This window comes from Haliotis rufescens, unplaced genomic scaffold (assembly GCF_023055435.1).
Source record: "Haliotis rufescens isolate VD_foot unplaced genomic scaffold, xgHalRufe1.0.p SCAF_32, whole genome shotgun sequence".
NCBI classification, from domain to species: domain Eukaryota; kingdom Metazoa; phylum Mollusca; class Gastropoda; order Lepetellida; family Haliotidae; genus Haliotis; species Haliotis rufescens.
In genome coordinates this window covers 5,836,699-5,857,945 of record NW_025964024.1, presented here as the reverse complement: position 1 = coordinate 5,857,945, position 21,247 = coordinate 5,836,699, and the positions used below count along the sequence as shown (strand labels likewise).

At 40.6% G+C, this 21,247-nt stretch overlaps 2 protein-coding genes across 2 annotated transcripts; both read left to right on the top strand.

The window, feature by feature from the left end:
• Positions 1 to 961: 961 nt before the first annotated feature.
• On the top strand, positions 962 to 1,555 carry LOC124147642 (acetylcholine receptor subunit delta-like). Its single transcript, XM_046518320.2, has one exon. The coding sequence runs from the start codon at positions 962 to 964 to the stop codon at positions 1,553 to 1,555; it is 594 nt and encodes a 197-aa protein (XP_046374276.1).
• A 13,892-nt stretch (positions 1,556 to 15,447) lies between these two features.
• On the top strand, positions 15,448 to 16,167 carry LOC124147641 (neuronal acetylcholine receptor subunit alpha-6-like). The gene has a single exon (XM_046518319.2). It carries the CDS (start codon positions 15,448 to 15,450, stop codon positions 16,165 to 16,167), a length of 720 nt encoding a protein of 239 aa, XP_046374275.2.
• The last annotated feature ends 5,080 nt before the right edge of the window (positions 16,168 to 21,247 follow it).

Here is a 21,247-nt window from a genome sequence, read left to right as displayed (position 1 = left end):
TTAGTAATCATTGGGGAAAGGGTTTTGTAGCTTTTATTTACTTGTGATGTATTGGCGCAAATATTTCATAGACAATAAATAGAGAAAAAACAATTGAGAGCGAAATATCTATATTGATCTATGTCATATGTCTATACCTCTCTTGCTTCCTTGACACTGAGTAAATATTTTCTACGGTACCTAATTGAACCATGTTATAGATGAACAGTTAGGCATCAAGTGCAATAACATAATTCTTCTAAAACGTTCATATTGACACGCATTAAAGCCATTTAAACCTTTGCTAATTTCAGAGTGTTAGTTTCTGTTTAATGTCACCTCCATAGCAACAGACACTGATGATACATCAATATAGAAGACCCTAAGAACGCATCATTCACTAGACACGCCTGGACTGATACATACGCCTGAGAAGATGTTGAACGTCAGGAACGTTATTATCTTGACATGCATACTGCAAGTTATACCATGGAGAATATGTTTCAAATCTGACGGAGAAGTTATTGACACAATCTTAAAAGGCTACAAAGCCCACCACAAACCAAGTAATGTAGTTAACATTACGTTTTCGGCAGGATTCCTCTCTGTACAAGAACTAGATAACAAAAAGCAGTTTCTGAGCAGCACTATGTGGATGGTCTTGTCGTGGTACGACCATCGAGTTGTTTGGAATACTTCGTCGAGCTCCCAGAAAAGAATTCTTGCAGATTCAGACAAATTCTGGAAACCTGAATTGGTTACAGAAAATAGTATCAAGGGACACGAGCTACTACGTAATGGAGCGTCTCTGCTGGTTACCAGTCAAGGAAATATTAGATGGGTTGTCACAGGAAAAATGGAAACCAAGTGCCCTATCAACATTTACAAGTTTCCCTTTGATACCCAGACTTGTTCAGTTATAATACGTGGGTGGTTCGGTTTCTATAATAAAATCCATCTCTCCAGTGAAAAAGATCTTGGAATGAAACGATTTGAAGAGAACAGCGAGTTTGAAATTTTCCCTGAAGATATTACTAACATCGACGGTGGAATAGATGGACGGGTAATACGTATAACCTTCCATTTAAAAAGACGTCCTCTCTTCTACATCTTCACCATCCTGCTTCCCGTGGTCCTCCTCTACTTCCTCAATACCTTCGTGTTTCTGCTGCCCTCAGAGAGCGGAGAGAAGACCAGCATGGCCGTGTCTGTCCTCCTCAGCTTCCAGCTGTTTCTGTCCATCATCAGGGACTCCCTGCCTGAGAACTCTCTCACCGTCAGCCTCTTCAGCCTCTACGTGTCTCTGGCCAACTTCACAAGTGTTGTCATCGTCGTTGTCAACATCCTCCTCCTGAAAATGAAAGGTAAGCCACCACCGAAATGGATCTTAAGAATGTGTAAGAAGGACTCTGCATCAAATCAAGTTGACGTTCCAAATGACAATGTGGAGGATGACGAGAAGACAAGGCCAGAGTGGGCAGATATTGAAACTAAACTAAACAAGACCTGTTTTGCATGCTTCTTTGTGTTTAGTAGTAGTGTAACAGCTGTGATTCTTGGGATGCTGACGAGATAAAGAGGACCTCGCCTGGCCTATCATATCTTTTTCCAACGACCGTAACTTTGAATAATTCTCTGTTCCTTTTAAGTGTATATAGTAAAATGGTGAATAGCTAACGAGTGTTGATACCAGGATCATGTATGTATATTTTCGGCAAGATGACAATTTGCTTCTCTAGAAGTTAACGGTCAGACAAGACATCAAGTGAACAATGATTTGTGGTATAAATTTGAAAATATTAAACATCAGAACACGAGAAATAATCTCGAGTATCTCGAGTATCTGCGGAATTATGAATCGATTGGGCGTACAAAGCAAAATGGCGATGAAATTATATACTAAACCGCAAAAGAAACGTCACCATGGATAGATATATGAGAAACCTTATTTGTCCAAACACTGTCAACATACTTTGAGATATAGTAAAAAGATGAAACTTGGCAAAACTGATCATCAAGGTTGAAATTAAAATGTCAAATGTTCTTAAAGTGAAACACAACTCTAGTCTCTGAGAAACTGTCATCAGAAGTCCGTACCTCGTGTGCCTGCCATGTTCATTGATGACTGCCGTGCAACATCGATACATGGATGGATGAGGCGATTGATGAAGGCCATAGGCGCTTGAGCCCACACTCTGAGCCCACAATCTCCGGGGTAGAATAGGTCTTCGGCAACCCATGCTTGCCGTAAGAGGCGACTATGCTTATCGTAAGAGGTGACTAACGAGATCGGGTGGTCAGGCTCGCTGACTTGATTGATGCATGTTTTCGTATCCTAACTGCGTGGATCAATGCTCATGATGTCAATCACTGGATTGTCTGGTCCAGACTCGATTATTGACAGAACGCCGTCATATAGCTGGAATTGTCCTTAAACAGAAATCAATGCAAACAAACAAAACAAGCGCAGAGATTTAACTGCCGAGTGAGTGAATGAGTGCATCAGCCATCTTGCAGCTACTGGTGACGTTACAAACAAAGAGAATCGCGTAAGAAATATAAAATGAAAAATCAACTCTCTTAAATTTGCCCTGAGCTTAAAACATTTCATTTTGGCACAGATCTACATTACTAACTGGTACGGTTGACAACAATGTGCATGTGCATTTTGGGCTTGAACTGGTCCTTAGCAAACTTTCTTTATGTGAGATGACGCAGTGAATCGTGTGGTCAGACTCGATGACTTGGTTAAAAGCATATCTGATCTAGACTAATCTATTTACAGCCTGCAATCATATGGGGATTGTAGCCTCATTACTGAAGCTTGTTTGGACTTCTTACCTTTCAGTGTAATTATAATAAATTTATTTTATTAATGTAGCAAAATTATGTATCCATAACGATTGTACGATTTAATTATTAGTTTTTCATTTGTTTGTGTCGCCTTAACGTTTCTTTGGATTTTAGCTTGAAGTGATTCCTGGTAACATTGTTCAGGAAAGTAAATTTAAATGATTGTGTAAAGCCCATATCTATCCATTTATATCATGTTCCCTCATGTTCCTTCATGTTCCAAAAAGTGCCATAAGGATGATTCTGAGACTGGCGCATTGGCAAATGAAACGGAATGATCCCTAAACTGACGTGGAAGACCCCTCCGTTTATACAGCTGTATATGACAGCCAATTATTGTTTGAACAAACTCGAACGACATGGCTCTACTTGTGTTTTTGACAGATGTAAGTTGTGTACTACTTTGGAATGCAACTGCGGGGACAATATCTTGTCGATAGTGTTTTGCCACCAGTTAGTGTTTGATATGGCTTTGGGTTTTCTGTTGCCCAACTGCCCCGTTGTCCACAATTTAATACCCTCCTCTTCTGTCAGGGACTTAAATTTGTTTAGTAAGGTACCTTTACCATCTCCGTGGTTTTGTCTTTGTTTTAACGAGACTGGTGACGAATACGGGAGCATCCATGTTGTCATCGATGCTGATGTTATAATATCACTAATAATAGATCCAAAACAATTCCAGTGTTTATACTGTTTTAATGACGTGTTTATGAATATTTTTGTGTGAAAATATATGTCTTGTGTTATGTTTAGATTAATTTGTTTTCTTAAAGCAACAAAGAGTCTTGTTCTGAGGAGATCGTTCTGTTTGCAGTATTTTGTAACAAACATCTATGAATGAAATTTCTATAAACTATATGTTGTTTATCTCGTACCCAATAATATCCCAGCTACATTTCGGCGAGAGTAAATGAAGGACCAGAGAAACCAGTGGCTGATATCATGAGCACTGCCCAGGCTGTGTTGTACGAAGACACGCTAACAAAGTTAACGAGCCTGGCCATCCGATCCATTGAAATGCCCCTTGCAAGCGTAGGGTGCTTGTACCTTATATATATAATCTGAAATTCCTTCGCACACAGCTTCGTATCTAGACAAATTTGTTTATGGCATCATTTTAATGGAATGCTACACCTACAATTAGTCAATATCATATTAAATATCTGTAAAGTGTATTTATTTGAATCCAACTTACTTTCAAGTACAAAAACATGCTCAGTGAGAATTACTTATAATAGTTATGTTTTTATGGGTAATATTTTAAATTAATGACTGTTCTCAAAGCTGGGCTATGATCAACAGCGACTCAATTTCAGTTATTATTGAAACCTGTTCTGCCACGGAATCCCATTAGGGATGCTGAAAAAGTACCACAAGTTAGTATGTTTAGTTTTACACCCTATTTAGCACTATTGCAACAGAACAACGGTTGGGGACACCAGAAATAGCCTCGCAAATTGTCCCCTTCCGGGTACTGGAACTTTTGACGTGACGAGCGCACGCTTTAACCACTAGGCTACCTTACGACCGTGTTAGATGAGGTTGATTGGCGATTTACAGCTACAGAACAATCCAACAGTGTTTGTTTGGTTAACGCCGCGCACATCAATATTCCGGATAGATGATGGCTGTCACTAAATAACTGAATCCAAACCAGATGTAATGAGAGTCGAGCCAAGTGGCTGTACTGGCGAGGGAGTCCTTGATATTTTTATACAATTGACGTTTGATACACTGGATAATTGAGGATGTCGCCTTTTGTACTTGGGGTAACACTAAAATAGTTTTGAGCCAGAGTCTTCATCTAGACGGGCAAACACTCGAACCACTAGGCTACCTTTCAATCTTTATTCAAATATTGAATATGTGCCGTACCATTCCCTCAAATGTATGTTATATTTGAAAGCTACACAATGGGGCTTTACAATGTCTCCCTACAGCGTGTATAGGGATAGATTCCATCTTGTTTCCACAGCAACGCCAAACAAATGATATAATTGAATGCAAAGACCATCATTCCTGGCATGGTTTGGCGTGTACAAATAATGATATTTGAGCATCAGCAGAAAGCTTTTCATGAAAAGTCAAAATATGGATTTGAAAAAGGAAAAATTAACCAAAGGCACCTGTAAACGTTGGTAATAGTGACAGTGTGCAAAGTTTCGTGTATTTATTTCGGACGGGAAGTTGCTTAAAATATTGGAACACGTTTCTATAGCACAACGTCTCCAAGGAATTCAGGTGATAAGTTCTCCAAGTTAAAGGAAGTTTAGTTTCTTTAACGCCACACTCAGCAATATTTCAGCCACAGGATGGCGGCCTACAAAAAACGAGTCCGGATAAGACAAACCAGTGATCGATATTGTGAGCAAAGATCCACGCCGTCGGGGTACGATGACACACAATCAACCAAGTTGATCCATTTGGTCGCCTCTTCCGGCCAGGATAGGCTGCTGGGGACGTATAATTCTATCCCGGAATCCCTCCCGGTAGGTATAGACAATGTCACCTGTTCAAAAAGAAGCCACACGAGTTACAACAATTTAAAGACAATCATGGAGTACATATTTTCTACCGGAATATAATTAAACCATGTTTGAGATTCAAAGGTGCGAGTACACTATGTACCTTCATAATGGCATTGACTAAAGCTAATTCGAAGCTGTAAGGGAATTAGTTTGGGTTTAGTGTCATGTCAGTAGAAACATAGTTACATTGATCCTATTGTCTGAATACCGAAGCACCTAAGAATCTAAGGTTATATCTTGACATGCATACTGCAAGTTACACCCAGGAGCCTACGTTTGAAGTCAAACAGAGAACAGGTGAGGTGAGGTGAAATTGGGTTAAACGTCGCGTCCAAGATTATTGCACTTCTATAGCGACGTGTATGTACGTGTGTGTGTTTGTCTGGCTGCTTGTACTAGTCCGGACTGATGCCGATTTATAGTGCTAGCTCACTGAGATACCATGCCGCAGTTTAACATGGATACCCCACTCAGACACAGTATACTGACTCCGAGCCGACCAGTCCTTGTTTTAGCCCTTTAATGCCGAGCGCCAGACAGGGTAACAACAAGAACCATCTTCTAACGTCTTTTGGTATGACGCGGCCGGGGATCGAACCCCGGACCTTCCGCTCTCCGGGCAGACGCTCTACCACTAGACCACGGAGGCGGTCTCAAACAGAGAACAGACACAATCTCAAAAGGCTACTTAACCCATCTCAAACCCAGTAGTGTAGTTGACAAATATTAAGATGACTGTTACATAACTATGATTTCATATGTCATACTTTTAGCAGGAGCCGATGAAATGGGGATCGGGTGGTCCAGAATACACTGTATCCTTATTAGGAATCGAACAAGGGTCTTTACGTTTTGTTTGTTTGTTTGTTGTTTAACGCCGCACTCAGCAATATTCCAGTTACATGACGGCGGTCTGTAAATAATCGAGTCTGGATCAGACAATTGAACGATTGACAACATGAGCATCGAGACACGAAATCGGGATACGATCACATGCATCAACCAAGTCAGCGAGCCTGACCACCCGATCCCGTTAGTCGCCTTTTACGGCAAGCATGAGTTGCTGAAGACCTATTCTACCCCGGATCTTCACGGACCGGGTCTTTCCGTGATGTAGCCTTTGGGAAGAAGTGAATCAAAGAAACAAATCATGACAACAGTAGTATAACCGTGATACAGCTGGTATAAAAATAAAAACAGCGGTGAAAACTATATGAATGGATCACTGCAAACATAAAACATATTGTGTCTTTGTGGGTAATTGCCATTGTTTATTTGTCTGTGTCCGCCAGCAGTGATAGGGCCGGGGATATATATGATGACATCAGGGCCCACTTGCACAAAGCGATCTGAGCACTAAGATGATCGTAACTCCCGTACTTTAACATAGGCTTATGATAGTCTTAGCGCTAAGATGGCTTTGTGCAAGTGGGCCCTGGTGTTTACGAAAAGGGTTAACATGTCCCGCCTGACCAAAAGCCCCTTTAACACACTCACTACATGAAAAATAAGCCTGTTGCCTGACGCCGCACAGCAGTAGGTCTACTGCCGTACTGCAGCGGCCTGTACACACTACAGTCTTGACCAGACAATCAAGTGACATGATAGCTAATTTTGTTAAAAATGATAGCTTAATTTGCAATAACCTCTGCTGTGTACAAGTGCAGAGATACTGATCTTCTAACGGGTGAAAAGCTGAAACCAGAATTATCTTAATCGTCATATTACATAATCCGATACACATCATGGGAAACAATATATAATTTGTGGAACAGACGGTACATCATAAATATAAAGAGCCTAATACCGCCACATACACTGTACTGTTTTTAAGGAGCTAGGTGAGATGAACGTCGCGTACAAGATTATTGAATTGCATATATTGACACGATATACTGTCTCCGAAACGGTCTTTTTGTAAGTCGCTGCCGGAGATCGATCCATCGAACTTCCGCCTCTGGATAGACGCTCTAGACCACGGATGCGGTCTTGAGGTACTGCTACATATGGTGTATGACTTTTACGACATATTTCTGAAACTCCACGGATCAACTAGTGGTTGACAGGAAAAGTACCTTGAGAATGAATTCAAGTCCTAGGAGTAACGGTGAGAGTGGTGAGGTGAAATGGGGTTGAACGTCGCCTCCAATTTATTGCACTGATATAGCGATGTGCATGCACGTGTGTGTGGCTGTTTGTACTAGTCCGGACTGATAACGATTAATTGTGCTCGTCAACTGAGATACCATGCCGTAGTTTAACATGAACACACCACTCAGACACAGTATCCTGACTCAGCCGATCAGTCTTTGTTTTAGCCCCCCCCCCCCCCCCCCCCAATGCCCAGCACCAGACAGGGTAACAACAAGTGCCTTCTTTTACCGTCTTCTTTTAGTGTTCATAGTTACTAGAATCTCTTATATTTCATGACCTGCGTCATAAATACAGATTCCGGGGTAGAATAGGTCTTCAGTAACCCATACTTGCCGTAAAAGGTGACTATGCTTGTCGTAAAAGGCGACTAACGGGAACGGGTCGTCAGGTTTGCTGACTTGGTTGATGCATTTGCAGACCGCCGTCATATAGCTGGAATATTGCTGAGTGCGGCGTTAAACAACAAACCAACCAACCATAAATACGAATTTGGCGTCGAAATGATGCGTACATTTCAAACGTTGGTCATATGGGCCTTTGATCACGAGTTCATTTCCTAACATACATACATTTGGGAAACACTGTCTCTTCGTGTGGTGTAAAATGGATTAACATTTCCTGCTTGTCTTTGTCAAAAGCCTCATAACTGTTTGTAACCGGGTATAAACAAGACATAACTCGGTACGGGGATTAAAACAAGTATAACTGCGTACGGGGATAATACAAAATAATTTGAAATATGTTATCCATTTGATCGAAAATTACCTAGCACATACAAATCATTTTGCACACGTGTAATAAACCTTAGATGACATCATCCGCATGCGGAACTACAATTGTCATTCATAGATGTTTACTACAAAATGCTACGGAACAGAACAATCTCATCAGAACGAGACCATGTGTTTCCTTTAAATAGGTGAGGTGAGGTGAAATTGGGTTTAACGTCGCGTCCAAGATTATTGCACTTATATAGCGACGTGCGTGCACGTGTATTTGTGTGTGTGGCTGCTTGTACTAGTCCGGACTGATGCCGATTTATAGTGCTAGCTCACTGAGATACCATGCCGCAGTTTAACATGAATACCCCACTCAGACACAGTATACTGACTCCGAGCCGACCAGTCCTTGTTTCAGCCCCTTAATGCCGAGCGCCAGACAGGGTAACAACAAGTACAATCTTTTAACGTCTTTTTGTATGACGCGGCCCGGGATCGAACCCTGGACCTTCCGCTCTCCGGGCGGACGCTCTACCACAAGACCACGGAGGCGGTCCCTTTAAATAGGAATTTAATCTAAATATGATACAAGACATATATTTACACAACATATTTATCCATAAACATGTTATTAAAACAGTACAAACATTGATATTGTTACTTATCCATTTTTAGTGATACAAATACAATATTACCATCGTCGCCGACGACAACAAGGATGCTCCCATACCCGTTAACAGTCTCGTTAAGACAAAGAGCAATAAAGGCACATTATTAAACATATTAAAGTCCTGACAGAAGAAGAAGGTATTAAATTGTAGTTATCGTGGCAGTTGGGTAATAGTAAATCCAAAGCCATAATACACACTCACTAGTGGCAACACACTATCCATAAAGAACTTGTCCACGTAGTTACATCCATCACTAACACAAGTGCAGCCAGGTCGTACGAGTTTGTTCAAATAATAATTGGCTGTCATATACAGCTGTATAAACGAAGGGGCCTTCCTCGTCAGAATCCTTTCGTTTCATTTCATGAGCCAGTCCCTAAACGTAGACGCATGGCTAAATTAACCGTTTTCAGTGATCTGTCTGATGAGTAGACAGTCCATATGCACTCCTTGTTCCTGTTCGAATAGTTCTTGTTTAATAGAATATTGTATAGTTAGTCTTCACCTGTCGTCCGACTAAGGGTGAGATCATTTGAACTTTTTCTAAAAAACTAATCAAACCCTCATTTACTTTAAAATTTACATATGCCTCGCATTGCAGGAAAAAATAATGTATTCTTTTTCTTCAGTGTATCTAAATACTGAGGGCAAGTTAACGTAAATGTGACTTAGGATTCAACTGGACATAAGAGAACATCGTTATATGATTTATGGGCACACACGTGTCAACAAAATCAACCAGGCGAAAACGAGACCCATTAGCAAGGAGAGTCGAGTAAGGGACAAAACTCCCATTTCTAATAACCTACCAAGCAAACCTGCGTTGGCGTGACAGTCTTTTTAACTTCCTTTCTGAGTTGAAAGCGCGAAACACAGCCCAAAATCATGTGAAGGAATGACACATGATCAGCATGTTATCATAGTATCAAGGTATATATGTAATAGACATGCACTGAAACAAAAGTGGAGAAAACAGTCGGTAGACTGACCTGCAGGGATTATTCTTTCCCCACAAACTTATTATTACTGAAAGTTAACGGGGAATATCGTCGAGCTCCTGATATTCTGACTGTTGGATTGGAGGAGTGAGGATAACAAGAGGAATCTGTGATGACAATATACCTATTTCAGTCCTGCTTGCCGTCAAAAGCGACTATGCTTGTCGTAAGAGGCGACTAACGCATGTCACCGATCTCATTTGCCTGGATCGATGCTCATGATATTAATCACAGGATTGGCTGGTCCAGACTCGATTATTTACAGACCGCCGTCATATAGCTGGAATATTGCTGGGTGTGGCGTTAAACAACAAACCAAACAACCAACCTTTTTCAGTCTTATGTGCCAAGAAGTTATTTATGGGAACCTTATATGTCACAGAATCCCAACAGGGTAATGCAAAGGCGCCACATGCCAGTACGTTTGGTTTTATGCCACATTTAGCTATATACTAGCAGTATCGTGGCTGGGGATACCAGAAATAATTTCGCGCATTGGTCTCATGTGGGTCTTGAACGTGTGACGTGAACGCTGTAACCACTAGACTTCCTTTCCGCCCGTGTTAGATGAGATTGATTGGCGATTTACAGCTACAGAACAATCCAACAGTGTTTGTTTATATGTTTATTGTTTAATGCCGCACTCAGCAATATTCCATCAATATGACGGGTGTCAGTAAATAATCGGGTGTCAACCAGACAATCCAATGATTGACGTCATGAGCATCGATCTACGCAATTGGGATACGATGACGTGCATCAACCAAATCATGAGCCTGGCCACCCGATCCCGTTAGTCGCCTCTTACTCTCATTGGGTGATGACTAACCGTTGCTCCAAAAGTGGTTCTCAATCCAAACCACAAACACAATCATATTGCACGTTAACTTCTGTTAATTGCAAAATGGTGTAAAATGCTTGTACTTCTGGCTTCATTTGAAGTGTACATATAATGATATTTGACAATATCAGCCAAAAGCTTTTCACGAAACGTCAACATTAAGATTTGAAAACACCCATTTAACCAAAGGCTCCTTAAAACTTTCGAAATTGTGACGGTGTGCAAAGTTTCGATGTATATTTCGGACGGGAGTTTGCTTCAAAACCATTATGGAACACGGTTCTATAGCACAATATCGCCGAGGATATAAGGAGAAAATGTTACAAAAAAATTGAATGTTAAAGGTTCTTTGGATTGTTTTACGCCTCACACAGCAATATTCCAGTTATATGACGCTTGCCTCGTAGAGAATCGAGTCTGGGTGAGATAAACCAGTGATCAATAGTGTGAGCAACGATCTACGCTGTCGGGGTGTGGTGGGCATTCAATCACGCAAGTCACTGGCGCTTCACCACCCGAACTATTTGTTCACATCTTACAGCCAGCGTAGGCTGCTGGGGTCCTGTAATTCTAACCCGGAAGATCCACAGTTATGTATAAACAATGTCACCTGTTCTAAGAGATGCCATAACAACTCATAGACAATCAATACAAAACAACGGATGACTTGGCAATATTCATATTGATCTATGTGGGCTCCTGTCATAAATCTGTGTGTGTGATAACATTGAGTAAATATTTTCCACGGGATCTTATTGAACCATGTTTTTGATTGACAGTTTGAAGTGCAATATGTACCGTCATATTGACATCCATTAAAGCTATGTCGAAGCTGTCAGGGCATTAGGCTGTGTTTAATGTCATCACAACAGAAAATACATTGCCTAAATACAGAAGCACATGAGAATGCATAATCCATACGAAACGCCTGGAATTAAACACACTCCTGAGAAGACGTTGAACGTCAGAAAGGTAGGTTATTGTCTGGACGTGCATACTGCACGTTACACCAAAGAGCATACAGAGAACAGACAGGGCTTTGGAAGGTTACAAAAACCATCACAACACGAGTAATGTAAATACGAGCAACTGTCAGATCACTGTTCCATTCCTATGATTTCAGGACTGAAACGATGATGGGATTGTGTGGCAGGAGTCGGCTGAACCCATGATCGAATAGTGTGACAGGAACATGGGTCCAACCTGGGTCTTTGTGTGATGGTTTGGTTTGTTGTTTAACGCCGCACTCAACAATATTCCAGCTATATGACGGCGGTCTGTAAATAATCGAGTCTGGACCAGACAATCCAGTGATTTATATCACCAGCATCGATCGCAATTGGGATCGTTGACATGCATCAACCAAGTCAGCGAGCCTGACCACCCGATCCCGTTAGTCGCCTTTCACGACAAGCAAAGTCACCTTTTACGGCAAGCATGGGTTGCTGAAGACCCATTCTACCCCGGAATCTTCACGGGTCTTATGTGTTAGTAGATTCAGTTATTAGGGTTCAGGATTAGGTTAACCATGAAAAGATTAGTATCATAAAAAGGTTGTGAGAAGTGAATCAAGCAAATCATGGCAAAAGTAACCGTGATACAGCTGCTGTATCATTGACTGCAACGCCAAACATTCACTCACTTGGGAATTTCAGACTCATCCAAATAAATGTCACACTGCTGGATAGGATCCATCGTTAACGAAACCATGACAACTGAATTCTTGTATTGTGTTAACATTTCCGGGTTATTTGTATTACAAGAATATCTATAACTTATTACTGTTCCCACTGGCAAAACAGGCAAAATAGTGGTCAACATTATATAATTGTAATCCCCTCAATGCCGAGCTCCAGGCAGGGTAACAACAAGTACCATATTTTTAGGTATTTAGGTATGATGCAGTTGGGGATCGAACCACCAACCTTCCGGTCTCAGGGCAGACGCTCTATCCACTAGACCATGGGGGCGATCTTGAGGGATTTTCTAGTGTGTGTTTTTCAAATAACTAGATGTAGTTAAAATGAACATATATCACGTTTAAACAACAATCTGAAAAGACGTCTCCAGTTCTCCATCTTTGAACTGGCTATCTCACACTCAGCTAAGATTTGTCACAATACATAAGAGCACATTCATATAAAGGCTCTTAGAACAACGTTTAGTTAAGTTTCAAGAGTAACTCTAAGAGAAACGTTTCAAGCAAATTTCCATTATATCTAAGATAAACCTGTCCTATCCATAGAAATATTAGTACTTTAAAATCATAACTTAAAAGGTAACACTAAAATCATGTGTCATGTGACTCCCTAACACGCACCTGTTCTGGATTAAAGTTTAAAAGATAATAATTATACGAATTTCTTCATAGGTAGATAGATAGGTTGTACACTATTGTCCTGATTATGTTTTTAGGTTTGTCAGCGCAAACCCGTATTTGTGGATGTCCCAAAAATTGTAAACGTCTAAGACCTTTATCGCTTTGCTCCAACACCAATATAAGGGAAATACTGTTGAAAGCGACACTGAACCTAACTCAATAAAAAAATGTTTATTAACATGTCCTGCCTGTCTCGATCACCTACCTGGTATCAACTGTCTGACCCCAGAGACCATTTGTTTCACAATTAAAATATCGTCCCAGTATGTTTGACCGTAGTACTACACCTGAGACTTTGTGTTAGAAACACTTTTTACATTCAATGATCTGCAGTTCCGGCTACGGATCCCCTACATTGCCTTTAGACACCACTTGAATAAACTGAATAAATACATTTTAAAATGGAAAATGCATTGAGTTTTGCACAGAAACAAGTGTTGAAAAGAAACTTTATTCCAGTTGAGCTGGCGCTGAGATCGCCATAGGACTTGCAACTTCCCAACACTGCATACAAAAACATTCAACATATATAACTCACTATAAACCGGCAGACGTAGTTAACGTTTCAATAACTGCAGGTCTCCTTTCTGCAGGAACCAGATGTCAAACAATAGTTTCTCAGCGTCACTTTGTTGATGGTCATTTCGTGGTTCGATCCAAGACTATCGTGGAATGTTTCAGTAAGCTCACGGGAATGACGTTTTGCTGATTCATAGTTTCTGGACATCCGGAATAGTGTCAATGGCAACGAGAGATTATATGATTATCTTGTGGTTATCACCTTTTAAGGTCTTTTGGTATTATGCATCCGGGTTTCGCACAACCAACCTTCTGCTCTCTGGGCAGATGCTCTGTCCTCTAGACCATGGAGGTGGTCCTTTTAAATATTGAAACATACTGAAAATAGCATAACATGATAATGATAAAGCGCATGATATATTACCATTATCAACGGATGAGTATTTATACATACTGAATTCGCACCTCCACAGATAGTGTACAAGCAAAAGTACCTGTTAGGCACAAGAATGTTTGCACACATTATCATCTCATACATGTTATATCATGAGCCCAATCACTGCTGGGTGAACAGAGAAAGATGAACAATGTCATTTGTCAAGAAGTTTAACTTCAGCTTTGTGTATGTAGATGATCTGATATCGTTCAATAATTGTCAAATAGCTAATTCCTTTCCACTGATTTACCCACTTGATCTAGAACTAAAACAGATCATTGAAACCGCCTCATTGCTTTTATATTAAAATATATGCATAAAGATTCAGAGAGACAAACAACTATCCACAAGACATGTATGACAAGAGGGATGACGTCAGTTTGCCAACAGTCATGTTTCCCTTTACGTCGTGCAGTAACTCAGCAGCCTTTGGTGTTTACATTTCGTGACCTTTGAGGTACAATCAAGCTTAGACTGAAGGTGTCAGTAAAGCTTTCAAAAGCGTAATCGTAATCATACAATGGACTTAAGGGTAGAGATCTGTAATAATATTGGAAAAGGATTTTGTAGCTTAAATTAATATGCAATGTTTTAGCACAAACAAATCAAAAGCAATCAATAGAAGAAGAAAAGATGGGAACGAAAAATTCATATCGATCTATGAAAAGTCGTTATATACTTCTCTTGGTTGCATAACACTGATTAAATATTTCCTTCAGTGCCTAATTGAACCATGTTGTAGATTCACTGTTCATCAAGTGCAATTTCGTAATAACCCTGAAACGTTCATATTGACTTGCATGAAAGCCATTTCGTGGTTTGTTTAATTCAGAGGATTATATTGTGTTTAATGTCATCTCCATAGAAACAAACACCGATGACATTGCATAAATACAGAAGAACGCATCATTCATTAGCAACGCCTGGACTTACACATACGCCTGAGAAGATGTTGGCTGCCAGGAAGGTTGTTATCTTGACATGTATACTGCAAGGTATACCATGGATCGTGTGTTGTACATCTGACGGAGAAGTCGCTGACACTATCTTAAAAGGCTACAAAGCCCATCACAAACCCAGCAATGTAGTTAACATAACTACCGAAGCAACATTGTTATCTGTACAAGAACTGGATAACAAAAAGCAGTTTCTCAGCAGCACCATGTGGTTGGTCTTCTCGTGGTACGACCATCGAGTTGTTTGGAATAATTCGTTGAGCTCACAGAAACGAATTCTTGTAGACTCACACAAATTGTGGAAACCTGAATTGATTATAGGAAATAGTATTAAGGGACAAGATCTACTGCAGAATGGAGGGTCTCTGTTGGTTACCAGTCATGGAGATGTTAGATGGTTTGTCATAGGGGCAATGGAATCCAAGTGTCCTATCAACATTTACAAGTTTCCCTTTGATACCCAGACTTGTTCAGTTATAATACGTGGATGGTTCGGGTCCTACAATAAAGTACATCTCTCCAGTGAAACAGATGTTGACATGAACCTATTTGAAGAGAATAGCGAGTTTGAAATTTCCACTGAAGATATCACTAACATTGATGGTGAAAACGATGGACGGTTAATACGTATAACCTTCCATTTGAGACGACGCCCTATGTTCTATATCTTCAACATCCTGCTCCCCGTGGTCCTCCTCTACTTCCTCAACACCTTCGTGTTCCTGCTGCCCTCACAGAGCGGAGAGAAGACCAGCATGGCCGTGTCTGTCCTCCTCAGCTTCCAACTGTTTCTGTCCATCATCAGGGACTCCCTGCCTGAGAACTCTCTCACCGTCAGCCTCTTCAGCCTCTACGTGTCTCTGGCCAACTTCACCAGTGTTGTCATCGTCGTTGTCAATATCCTCCTTCTCAAAATGAAAGGTAAGCCACCACCGAAATGGATCTTAAGAATGTGTAAGAAGGACTCTGTTTCAAACCAAGTTGATGTTGTAAGTGGCAATGTGGAGGATGAAGAGCAGACAAGACCAGAATGGGCAGATATTGAAACTAAACTAAACAAGACCTGTTTTACATGCTTCTTTGTGTTTAGTAGTAGTGTAACAGCCGTGATTCTTGGGATGCTGACAAGATAAAGAGGATACGCGTGTATCCCCTTTGCTTACAATGTCTATTTCCTGTGACTGAATAATTCTTAGTTCATTTTTAGTTTATGAATATGAAATGGTAATAGCAAGGGAAGTTTGATATTATGTATGTATTTTAGACAAATTGCTTCTCTAAAAGAGGCAAATTTAATGAACGAACAAGACATCAAGTGACCAATGATTTGTGGTATAAATTTGAAAATATCTTAAGTCAATACCAGAGTAATGAGTCTCGAGTATCGGCCGAAACAAGCTTCCATTTGGCGTTCAAGGCAAAATCTTGATGGAAATTATACTGACTCGCTTTGAAAACGCACCAACATGAAGCCATGAAAATATCATGATGGTAGTAAAAGAACAACAAACATACGCCATGGTTAGGACTTGAGGAGGCTCCAAAACTGTTGACAGGTTTGATAGCCGTTATGAGTCGTCACCAAAACGCAAAACAGTACTCAAAAACACGTTATTACGAAAAATGCCCTTTTAGTGCAGAAATGGAGTATAAAGGGGTGGCATTCAAAGGCTACCTGCAGTATTGCCGTGGCCGCGGAATAGCACTGAGGACGCAATATCGAGACTGACACCTAAGGAACGGGAAAATGCCGTCATTCTGTCGTAGGCCTGATTCCGCTCCCAAGGCACCGAAATGCACGCCCTCAGTGGTCGCTTGGGCACAGACAATGGTTACTTTGACGCTGGCATGGCGTTCTCTTCTCTGACGAATCCAGATTTCACCTCAGGAACGCCGACGGACGATTGTGTTATGCAGACTGATCGATGGGGCGATGGTTTGGGTCGATATCAGTTTTCGGCACAGAATACAGTTCCATGTATGCACAGGTCGTGTAAATGAAGTTTACTGCAGGCACGCTATTTTAAAACGTCACGTTGGCCTCTGTTTCCATCAACACCAAGAGCTGCATACTTTTCAACAGGTCGCCAGGGCACATACAACACGTGCTTCTATGGATTTCCTGGCACAAAATAACGTACCTGTTATGCCATGCCTTGCATTCTACCGATCTATCGCCAATGGGAGCCTTGTGGGACTTCCGGGAAAGCACATTGCATGTCAACCTCAAATCGCCAACGAAGGCGACCTCGCACTTGTCCTGCAACGTGAGTGGTGTAGGATACCACCAACTGCTATCCAGAGACTGACAGTGAGTATGAGAAGGCGTTATGTGGCATGCATTGCAACCAGGGGCGGTCATACCCGGTATTGACTACCTGTGTGTTCCTTGTTCTCTACATTAAAATTGTGTACTTTCCAATGACACTTGTCATCACTAATGTGGTACTAAGTTATCTGAGTGTGATTGTAGTACACAGCCAACACCATATACAAATTTGGTTTAGCGTCAATTTCAATTTTTACATATGAATAGATCACTGAAAATTAATGATGAGACAAGCTGTTTGCGAAAAATTTGCATTTAGAAGGTTATTACTGTTTTGTCATCCAACCATACCACTGCCATACGTCTACGGCCTGTAAACAATAGAGTCTGGAGCAGACAATCAAGTGATAGCGAGTCAAGACCATAGAATACAGTGACACGACTTACTAATTTAGTTGAAACTGAAAACAATAGGTTAACTTTGAATAACTTCTCCTGTGTGCAAATGCTGTTTGTAATCTATCATTTTTATGACCAACACCTCATTTTCCGAGGACGCCTCCAATAGTGTCATTACGGTGAAAATGCGTTATAATTTCAATTATTAAAGACTTGTAGAAATCCCATAGAGTTTGAAATCACGCAAATTCGTTCCATGTGTTTAAACACTATGGTGCTTTCAGTAAATTGGTGGATGTGATAAGGTCGCGTGGAAGGTCGCGTATGGATATTGTAACCCCGCTTGATATTGAAACCAATTACGACTTCAAGCAGTGCTCATATAGAAATAGTGCCTAATACATAGACTCCTTTCGTCGGTATTCAAATAATAACTCAGAAACGTGTCACTTGAAATTTCAATTTATCGATGCAAATGTAAGAATAACGCTGTGTTCAAACATATTTACATCATTTGAAGTAAAACCTTCAAACACTTTCAAAACACTAAGCCAAGACGACTGCAGTAGGTCGGACATCAGGTTTTTTTATCAGGTGAAGGCTAACATAAAGATATTCTTTGAACAAGAACTTTTCGAACAAGAACAAGGAACTGAGGCGAGTGCATATGGACTGTCTACTCATCGAACAATTCACTGAAAGCGGGAAATTTAGCAATGCGTCTAGGTTCAGGCACTGGTTCATTGTCAAATGAAACGGAAGCATTCGTGGAATTACAAAAACTGACGTGGAAGAGCTCTTCTTTTATACAGCTGTATATGACAGCCAATAAGTGTTTGAACAAACTCGAACGACATGGCTCTATTTGTGTTTTTGACAGATGTAAGTTGTGTATTTGTCTGTGTTTTAACGAGACTTTTGACGTGTATGGGAGCATTTATTTGTCTGTGTTTTAACGAGACTTTTGACGTGTATGGGAGCATCCATGTTTTCGTCTGTGACAAAGCTTATATTGTATTTGAATCACTAATAATAGCTCAATAACTATTGTAATGTTAACTGTTTTAATTTCGTGTTGATGAATAAATGTTTTGTGTTAATATATGTCTTGTGTCATATTTAGATTATAGTGTTATTTGAGAGAAACAAACCATCTTGTTCTGAGGAGATTATTCTGTTTCGTAGAAGTTTGTAGTAAACAACTATGAATGAAAAATGTAGTTCCATATTCGGATGAGGTCACCGAGGTCACGGTCATCTTGGGTTTATTTCACATCTGCAACATGTAATATGTGCTCGGTTATTTTCCAACATAAATTATGAATAATTGATTTTGTATTATGCCTGTACCTAGTTATAACTTGTTTATCCCTGTATCCAGTTACATTTTGTTTATCCCGATACCCAGCAACATCACAGCTATATTTTATTTATCCTTGTACCCACTTATATTTTGTTTATCCCCGTACTTACCAAACTCACAGCAAAAGATCGGTACCATTAAATAATGGAACCTGGATCAGAGAAATCAGAATTCATCAAATATCTGTAACTTGTTTTTATGTTTGTCACATTTAGCACCATTACTGGAGTGTCATGGCTAGGAAACCAGAAATTGGGACTTGAACTTGTGCCATCAACGCTTTAACCACTAGGCTACGTTACCGCCTGTGTCACATGAGGTAGATTGGCAATTTGACTTACACGGAACAATCTAACAGTGTTTATTTATTTATTTGTTTGTTTTAAAACCCGCAGCGCTCAGCAAAGTTCCAGCTCTATAACGACAGTCAGTCTATAATCTACCAGGTCACAGATCCTGTAAACATATAGCATGTAGGCATGTGTAATATAGCTGTCCAGCCAAGAATCAGCCTACCGTGACTACAGTCACACATGCCAAGCGAGGTTGCTGGACTTAGGAAACAGGTTAATTACCAAGTTAGTCTAAGCGGGAAAGTAGACGATGATAGGTGGTATAAATTATTATCTTGTTCTGAACAGGCTATTGACTGGTTAACTCTAAAGTACACAGAGTTGCTGCATGACCATTCATGACAACCCATCATGTGTTATGGTCCAGGAGCCAAGTGGTGTAAACGTGCAGGCCCTACAAAGTCAGAGAACTATAACTGACAGGAAATAGTTGGTACTGGGCTGCGCAGTAAGCATCAACAACTTGTTTACGTCCTCTACGGTGTAAACTCTGGGCCGCCAGGTCTAAAGGCCAAGGCTCTGTTACCCCTAAAATACAGAGACAGATGGTAGACTATAACAGACAACGTGGACAGAGACAGAAAGAACTTGGGAAGACCAACAAGCAAACGTCACCAGCAGCATACAGTGAATCGGTCCCGAGTGAGAGCCAGAGCTAGAGTGAGAACCCAAACCAGAACCAGAGCCAGAGCTATTTGTACTCCAGTTTATAAACCTTTTATTCCTGAACAAAGAAACTCGTTGTGTTTCTCATGGGGTGCTGACTAACCGTGGTTCCCAGTGTGGTTATCAATCAAAACAACACACACAATCATATTGCACGTTTTCTTCTGTGAACTACACGTCAGTGTAAAATGTTTCTTGTATTTGGCCTGTAGTCGTCTTCCACTCTTGAGGATCTTGTCGAGCTTGTGCTGAGTAGCAGACCACCGCATCCTCGTGAAGTCACCAATATGCGCCGAGTGCAGGAGTGAAGGGTTTAGTGTGAAATAACACTTTTAGTTAGAGTGAGTGAGGGTGTTTTTTTGCGCCGCTTTTGTTAATATTCCAGCCATATCACGTGGGCAATAGATCCCGAGTCTTCGGCGTGACAAGCCAACGCTTCAACCACTAGGCTACCCCGCCGTACCCGGTAATAATAAGAAACAAGAGAGTGAAATGACTGTCACAATAACAGCCTTGATTACCCAGGGCATAACGTCTCCATCACTTCTAATACATATCCTGGATCCGACACTATTGCTTAGTTTTGAGTCCAGTACAATTGATCTGTGCTGAACTCTTGTTTGACCTGAGGTGTAGTGAAGTGTGTGTGTGAATGCTTGTACTAGTCTGAACTTTAACAGGATTTAACTGCTCGCTCAATGACATATCATACCACTCCCACACAGTTTGATGTCTCTTTTGATACCCTGGATAATCGAGGATGTCGCCTTTAGTACTTGAGACAAAGTCAAGTTTGGTGCAATATTTCATCAATTTGACAGGCAGTGCCGCTACAATAGCTTCGAACCAGAGTCTTCAGCTAGACGTGTAAACACTCGAACCACTAGTTCAAGCTTTATTCAAATATAGAACATGTGTCGTACCATTCCATAAAATGTATGTTATATTTGAAAGCATCACAATGGGGCTTTTCAGCGTCTCCCTACAGTATGCATCGTATATTAGTTCCATTTAAGCTAATTTAAGGCATCTGTGAACTTTTGAAATTGTTTCGGTGTGCAATGTTTCGTATATATATTTCGTACGGGATTTTGCTTAAAAAACATAATGGATCACGGCTCTATTGCAGAATGTATGCAAAGAATTAAGAATATAATCTGACC